General features: G+C 34.4%; 1 protein-coding gene across 2 annotated transcripts; it reads right to left on the reverse strand.

The window, feature by feature from the left end:
- Positions 1–4,723, reverse strand: LOC105776803 (uncharacterized). 2 transcript variants are annotated; one of them, XM_052622028.1, is made up of 2 exons: positions 4,705–4,723; positions 1–3,185 (listed from the first exon to the last, which is right to left on the reverse strand). In XM_052622028.1, exon 2 carries the CDS (start codon positions 3,008–3,010, stop codon positions 161–163), a length of 2,850 nt encoding a protein of 949 aa, XP_052477988.1. In that variant the 5' UTR covers positions 3,011–3,185; positions 4,705–4,723; the 3' UTR covers positions 1–160. The 2 variants fall into 2 exon arrangements, with proteins under 2 accessions (XP_052477988.1, XP_012455169.1); XM_012599715.2 differs by lacking the exon at positions 4,705–4,723 and adding an exon at positions 4,070–4,276.
- Between the last annotated feature and the right edge of the window lie 3,929 nt (positions 4,724–8,652).

The raw sequence follows: 8,652 nt of genomic DNA on the forward strand, positions 1-8,652 counted from the left end.
TTAGTCTTGAAAACAACTTATATTTTACATCGAAAATATGAATCAAAAACACGAAGAAAAGCATTTCAGTTGCAGCTAAGTAATTCAGACTTTCACCCAGAGTTGGTTCCATGAAGACAAACATTAGAATTCTAGTCTTTACTAGTTGGTACTTCTTAAATTAAGAAAAATAATGTACCGGCAATGCTGCAGGATCAAGTTCCCAGCAACCTCTTAGGCTGCCATTTCTCTCTTCGGTTAGCTCGAAAAATGGAATTTGATGCGAAAACCTTAGCTGATCCACCCAAGAGATTTCGGCTGCAACATTAGATCCTCCTTTTGCTTGAACCCTAAAAACAGAATTGAAGCCATCCACACGTTCTAACATTAAAACCTCTATGCACCCATTGATTTCCTTCATAACCAGCACTATGTCATAGTACCAGTTCTCCAAGTCCGAACATTTAATTTGAGGAGTCCAGTTCCGATATAATGCCCAGATCTCACCTTGTCTAGGTGAGATGGCAAATTCATCCTTAGTACCGGTAGACTCTGCCTTTAACTTATGAGAAAAGGAGTCAGTGGAGGTGTAGACTTGGGAACCCTTTCTACTAAATCTTCCGCAACAAGTAGGCATGCTTGTATCGTACCACTCGGTTCTTCTTTCTGATTGGCAAGGAAGAAGCCACGTCACATGTATTTTGAAAACCGGGTGGGACTCGATGTTCTTAATCTCACCATAGTACTTTGGTAAGCCATCATCATCACCATACAGTGCCCAGACCTGACCAACAAGAAACTTTTCCTTGGTTTTGTCGGCATCAAAATTGTAGAATTCAGATTCTGGGATTTCAAAGATTTTTGAGGCCGAAGCTGAAAGAGCAGGTTCATCAGATCCCACAGTAGGCTTCGGTATTTCACAAGCAGCCGAATAAGAGCTACTAAGATGTCTGCTATCACCGTTCGCCTTCAAGACCTTAGGAACAGCAATTTCTTCAGGCAAAGCAGCTGTGTCGAGTTCAAAGGAACCTTTGGGCACCCCTTTTCTCTCTTTACCAGTCAGTACAAAGGATGGTACCATGTGGGAAAACCGGAATAGTTCATTGCGCGGAACTACAAATGTATCAACTCCATTCTTACTCATTCGAGAGAATACACTAACAAAGCCTTTTACCTTATTTAAGTAAGCAACCTGTATACCTGCACCTTCAACACCCCCAGATAAGATCTCAACAAATTCATATTTATATTTCTTGTCAGTGCCAGAACCAGACTTCCAATTGATATTCCAGTTCTTGAAAAGGGCCCAAGTTTCTCCCTTTCTTGGAAATATCTTGTAGGTATCTCTACAAGTTCCTTTTTCCCAATATAGCAAATGGGAAAACATAAGACAATCTTCAGTGTTTTCAGAGGCCCCATGTTTGAACTTACCACAAGAAACCGGTAAACCTTCTCCGACCCATTCTATTTCATTTGCATCATCTGGATCTGGTTCTAGCCAGGTTATTTTCAGCTTGAACCCAGAAGAGAAGATTTTTCTGATCCGAGCATAGAATCTAGGCATGGCATCCAACGTATCATACAAAGCCCAAATCTGACCTACTGAAAAACTGCTTTCTTTCTTATCATTGTCAAAGTCATAAAACTCTGGATTCGCGCATGCAAAAACCAGGGGCTCCTTTGTTTCTTTTTGGCTCAAATCTGACACAGAATCATCAACAATGGGGTTTAAATTTTCCTTAAGGCCATCAGCATAAGCTTTCCCAGGTTTCCTAAGATCATCCCCGTCACTCAATTCCTTTAAAAAGCTTGACTTAAAACCCTTACCTTCTCTATGATCCCTTGCATTCTGATATTTCACTTCACCAGCTCGATTTTTCTGTTTCGACTCGTCTTCATTAGGCATTTCTTTAGTTTCTTCATTGGCACAGGGTGATCCACTTGTTTTAGTCTTTTTTGGAAGGCTACCAAGGTCCTCCTCATCACTTAAATTCACCTTATATGAAATGTGCTTCTTACGCCTACCAGATCTCCGCACATTCTGCTCTGCTTGAGAATTAGACTGCTTTCCAACCAGAACATCACCATTTCCATCAATCACCATATCCTCATCAGACTCATTGCTGCTTCCACTGGATTCAACAGTTTGCTTCTTTCCTCTTTTACTATTCCCCTTTCCCTTTCTAGCCTCAGTAGTATGAGGTGCATTTGGAGTAAAGCCTGTAAAAACATTCTCAACAGTGAAACTCCTTTGAGACCTTTGATCAACTCCGCAAGCACCCTGATTCTGTGCAACTCCTTGTTGGGGAAACTTTGGCCGACTCATTTTACTTGCCGGTGGAACTGCACCTGAATCATAGGCAACGAAGTTCTTCTTGCAAGTTTGGCAGCGAATAGATCTGTTAAGTATTTCTGTATAATACTGGTACTTAACTGTACAGTAAGGACACTTGGTCCAGAAAGTGGGCCGGCCATTGGAGGAACCAGTTTGAGTTGGTTGTTGTCGTTGCTGTTGAGAATTCAAGCCAGGAAAGTTGGCATGGAAGTTATTCTGAGCAGCTGCATGTGGAAACCAACTTGAGTTCTGTGGGGGGCGACATGCTGCAGCTGGAGATGGTCTATTAACAGTAACTTTGCGTTTCATGTCATGAGAAGATCTTTTACCTTGATCCAAAAGTGTCCTTTGTGCATCCCCGATCAACTTAAAAGCAGCTTCTGCACCAGGAAACTTGTTCTTATCCGGGTGAAGTTGAAGGGCAAATTTTCTATACTGCTTCTTGATTGTAGCTTCATCAGCTGTCTGATCAACCTTAAGTATGGCATACCAATCCATCTCATTGCCATACAATCGTTTCTCGGCAGCACAATGCACATCACACACCACTATCATCTGAGATATGCTCTCCAGATCCTGAAATAGTTGCTGGGCCTTGGCTGCAACTCTAAGAGCACCAGAAAAATCTTTATTTTGCATCTTCTTCTCCGCAATGTCTTTGGCCCTGATGGCCTCTTCCTTGTTGCAGTCCATCATCAATGAAATCCAAGAGGGAGCAAGTTGAATCGGTTTCAGACACACACGCAAAAAAACTATCTAATGATTGGTTTAATCAACTAATTTAATTAAATTATAACAGACATCATCCACTCTTCCTCTGCAATCTCATAACTACCAGACAAGAAACCCAGCTCCCACTTCCTCATGGATCCTGTAGTAGTTTATCAAATCAAACCTTTCAAAAATACACTAAAATAGGTTCAACTAAGCCAAAAAAGAAAGGCAAGAATTGGAAGAAATTAAAATCTGATACTCCTATATTGATATCACATTTTTTACATAATAAGTGGATCTTCATGCATCAAGACACAAATGTAAAGGCCCTACACAAGAAGGATTAACTTCAAAGATCAAAAGGATGAGGAAAACAAGTGCAGCATATTTTCACATGAAATTAGCAAAATAATCACTTGAAACAAACAAATAGGGATTCAACTTTTTCAATCCAAGGGTTCCAAGAAATATGAAATTGTGAAAAGCTACAAGGTTATTACAAAATATGGAAAAGAAAAATGTAAGTCTTCAAAATTCAGAAATGGCCAAACCAACCAAATCAAATTTCAAGCCAATAATGTACCAGCTGCAGAAACCCCGGAAAGCTTCATCGCAACTAAAAACAAAAGCCCAAAATGACAACAGTATACGCCTAAGAATAATTCAGTAAACAACGAAGAATTACAAATCTATGCGTAACAAAACGAGCTGATAAGTTCCAATTTTTTTCACATATTTTTCATGTGGTCATCACATTTTCCATTAACATTGCTATCATATTATTAGTCCATATACTAAACAACAGCAAGACCAAATAAATTCCATCTTTCTCAAGTTGAATCTCAAATTCTACCCCCCCCAACCAAAAAAAAAAGAACCGATTCCGTAAGACCCATAAGCAAACATAAATAGACTCCAAAGAAGAAAAACTCCGAAAAATGATACTTGGATTAGTCAAAATTTTACTTAGAGAAAGAAAAAGAAAAAGAAAGCTAAAATTGAACTATTGACAAAGGGGAGAAGCGGAGACAGTGAACTGACCTGTATTTTGAATTCCAAAATGGAAGGGTCAAAATCCACAAGAAAAGAAGGGAGGGTTCTTTGGGGGGTTTGAGAAAAGAGCCAAGACCAGGGGAAAGTTGGGAATAAAAATAACACTGTACCTGCGAGTGCCGCTGATTTTTTGTGTTGAATGGTGGATATAACTGTGATTTTGGTGAAATTTAGGGCCAATTTCAGAGGATTTTGTTCTACAAAATGCCCTTGCATTTTCATGTATTTATGGGGAGGTGAAACGCAGTGGTTCGAACCCTAGGTTTTTCTTTTCGGACGTCTCTCGCAATTTTCAGAATATTTGAGGATTAATTAAATAAATTAAAAAAAGATATTCATATCATTTTTCAAACTAATTATTCGACCAACCAATTCCATTTAGGCAACATCGATTCTGAATGTTCACATTTCAATACTTTCAATGTATACCATATTTAGATATTGTAATGAATTTGTATGTACTTTACATTCATGAACAACAGCATCTAAAATTGAATGTTGAGGATTTGAATGGAATTTTACATCAATTACGTATCTCCATATGACGCAGAATCCAACATTTGTGGACATCCAATTTTATCAAATGAACAGAGAGGTTGTAAGTTGGAGATTTTGAGGGTTACCATCTTGCGGTTGTCGGCGCAATTTGAAACTCCGTCAGAATAGGCTCCACTTCTTTCACCCCAAACATCAGACCAATATCTGAAGGTTTCCCTCTGTGTTGTGCAAACTATATAATATTTTAGTACTTGGGACAAGAAGTCAGCCGAAAATGATGAGGCAGATGCAAAAGTGGCACATGCTTCTGCCATTATTGCAGTGATATCCCATCATAGACTCCATTGGAAAAAAACCAACAAGGTAGAATAGCGCATACATACAGTGAAAGATGAAGTTACCTAGAATCATCCCTTGGTTTGTTCCTTTCCTTCTAAAGTAATTCAGCTGGAAAAGTTAAAACTTTTGGAGTTGAATTTTATGGTTTGAATGGGGATACTAATTGGTTCTTCTTTTTCTAGCCTTTTAGGATACAATGCATGCTTTGCCACCGAAGTGGAGAAAAAGAAAATCAACTTTATTGAGATTATCTATATTAATTGGAGCCTTTTGTCATGGTTGATTGATGCACTTTAGCTTCGACTGGTTTTTTGTGTTTTAAATTTTCTTTTTTTGAACTGGGTTGATGTTGCTGTTCAAAGAAACAAGGAATATTTCTATTATTCAGATTGGAGTTGCACATTTATTGGTGAATGGATTCATCAATGGCTTTCAGTTCATGGGTGGGTTGGTGGGTGGCCGGAACCCATGGTTAATAATTAATATTGGACAAATTATATTGTAGTCTTTTAAATTGATATGCAAATTATGTCATGCGGCATTCAATGATTGGTTCATTCGTCAAAAAATATTATGTCAGATATCAGTTAGAGTTTTTAATGAGAATAATTAAAATAAACAAAACTATGTAACGTGAAGGCTTAAAATGAGAATTTTTTAGAATTAAATGGCTATCATTTTTAAAAATTAAATTATTTTTAAGGAAACAATATAGTGGGTTATTTGAGGAACAGAATATGATAGTTGTGATTTTTTTAAGGGCAAAACAATCTCTCAAGTCTTGTTAAGAACTCTTTCCAAATTTTGAGAGAGGAAGGAAACGCAATAGTCTTCTCCTCCCAGGAAAAGCTCTTCTATGTTATTCCCAAATTTTTAGATAAAAACAATGGCATGTTCCAGTTTTTTCTTAAGAAAACCATTCTCATGTTTTTCACATTCAATTCTTATATACATAAACTTTATTCTTTTTTATCTTAAAATAATTTTTAGAATTTTAAATATTTTTATGATTTTTCGTAAAAAATGAAAAATAAAATTATATCATATCATTATCTATTCATCTGTCAATTAATAATAGGATAAAATGCCTAGTTAGTCATCTAACTTTTAAGACACTTTATTTTAGTCCTCCAACCATTAAATTTCTCATGGTGGTTAATTATATATGCCACATCATATTTACACTTTTATTTTAGTCACCAACTTCTAGGTTGCTTTCATTTTAGTCACCTAAAAGTATCCTTTTTTTCACGTATTGGTTGAGGTAAAAGCATTTAAGATTAAAGTGAAAACAATAGAAACTAAAATAATGTTTTAAAATTTGTCAAATTGTACTTGTTTAGCCCTTACTAAAGTATTTTTTCAATATTAAAATTTAAATTTTAAAATATCAAAATCAATTAAATAAATTATTAAAATATATTATCCCAATAGATTTGTTACTATAATATTAAAATTAATTAATTTAATTTCCTTCTAAATTTTATTTTATGTTTCCAAATTAAAACAAACTCAAATAACTTATCTCTAATAATTTTCTATGAAACCCAAATTTCTTTTGATTATATGATATTGAGTCTTTCATACTAAGCTAAAAATAAAGAACAGTCCTTATAATTAATTTAATTAATTAATTTTATCTTCCATGACAAACAAAACCTAGAAATTTTTTCATTACTTCTTTACCCAAGCGAAGAATAAGCAATTAATTTAATTAATTGCAATGATTTTCTTTGTTTTAGCTTAGAATGAAAGGTTCGACATTAAATAATCAAAAGAAATTTAAGTTTTGTAAACAATTATTAAATATGAATTATCGAGTTAATCTCATTAAAAATAATAAGGAAACATAAAATAATATTTTAAAATTTAGAAGGAGATTAATTTAATTAATTTCAATATTAGAGTAGCAAACTAGTTGACAATCGGGAATAAATTTTTCCAACAATTTATTTAATTGGTTTTGATATTTTAAAATTTAAAATTTCAATATTGAAAAATTTTAGAATTTTTGGCAATGTGATAAATAAGTACAATTTGACAATTATTTTAATGCACTATTTTAGTTTCTACCATTTTTCACTTTTATCCTTAATTTTTACCCTAAACAATACTTAAAAATGATATTTTTTGGATGACCAAAATGAAAGCAAGTTAAAAGTTGAGTAACTAAAATGAAAATGTAAACATGATATGGTATGTACAGTAAATCACCGTTAGAGATTTAATGGTTGGATGACTAAAATGAAAGCGTCCAAAAAATTAAGTGATAAAATTGTAAAGAATTCATTTTAAGTGACCAGACTTAAAGTATCCTAAAAATTAGATGCCAGCTAGATAAATTACCTATAATTTTAACGGTGAATACGATAAAAAAAAAAAAAAACTAAAGCTGTAATAAAAAGCAAAAACCGTTACGCAGGGACTTACTTGGTTTTTTGATCAAGGGTAATATATGTTACATAATCACTTGTTGTGATGATCCTTTTCTTTTTATGAAATTAAGCTTAAAAATGAGAATGACTTGTTTTTAAGGGATTTTTATTATTTTTCTTTTCTAAGGGTGGGTTTGGATGTGTGATTGGGTGCGGTGCAGTACTTTTAGTTTACTTTTTGTCTCACGCTATATTATCTAATCTCACCACCACCGTTGTTTTTATACTAACTGCAGGTAAACGCATCGTCTATCTAAACTCACCCTAAGTCCCTTTAGACCTCATCTGACCTATAATTTCGAATTTATCGTTCACATAACATTAAAAAAAAAACAACTAGTTCATGTTAATGCTTATATATTTATATAGTTAAATTTAAATAAAAATATTTTAGAATTTATAATCTATATAGCTATAAATAAAAAGAGTGTCCATGAGTATTGGCATTATGACACCTGTCCAAGGAAGAGAGGAAAACTTTGGGGATTTGGAAAAATGGATAATGGGCTAATTCCAAATTCTGTCCCTCACATATTGTTGATTATGCAATTAGGTCATTATGTGAAGCATTCAACATGTTCAATTAAGCTCATACCTTTAATTGTACCAAAAATATTCCAAACCTTTAATTAATTAATTTTGTTAATTTAGACAAAAATAAGTTATTTTTGCTCATAATAATACAGTATTATGTTTGAATAAAATTATGGGTAAATTGCACCAACAATTACTCAACTTTGATGCAATTGACAAAATAGTTAATATGGTTTCAATTCAGTCACTCAACTTTCAGAAAATAACAAAACAGTCACAAACGTTATCAAAAAGTGACAAATTAGTCACCCATTAACATTTTCTGTTACAGACCTAACAGGACAAGTGACGTGACCAGTTAACTAGCTGATGTGGCCAATTAACTTGCCATGTTGGATGAGGCAAAGTTGAGTGACTTTTTTTTCTGTCCTTCCTTTTCCGCTTTTTGATAAATGACCCAATATTTTTTACTTTTTGCATAAATAGCCTAATATGTTTATACTTCTTCTCCATCCCAAGAATCTTGCCATCAACACCTTCGCCACAATCATCTTTGGCGTCACCATCGTTGACCTCCAAACCACCACCACCTTATCTTTTTTTTTCTTTTTCAACCCCCCAATAGAGGAGCCACCATGGTTGGGATCCAATTGTCTTTTTCTGCTGCCCAAAGTCATTAACTCTGAAAAAAAACCATATTGAAATGGGAACTATCAGTGCCCACAACCAAATCGGTGAAAAGAAAATCCTCCAAAGCAACATTAT

The sequence above is a fragment of the Gossypium raimondii genome, chromosome 10, assembly GCF_025698545.1.
Source record: "Gossypium raimondii isolate GPD5lz chromosome 10, ASM2569854v1, whole genome shotgun sequence".
Lineage (NCBI taxonomy): Eukaryota > Viridiplantae > Streptophyta > Magnoliopsida > Malvales > Malvaceae > Gossypium > Gossypium raimondii.

Coding starts and splice junctions, on each gene's coding strand:
- LOC105776803 (XM_052622028.1), bottom strand. CDS start 3,010: ATGATGGACTGCAACAAGGAAGAGGCCATCAGGGCCAAAGACATTGCG.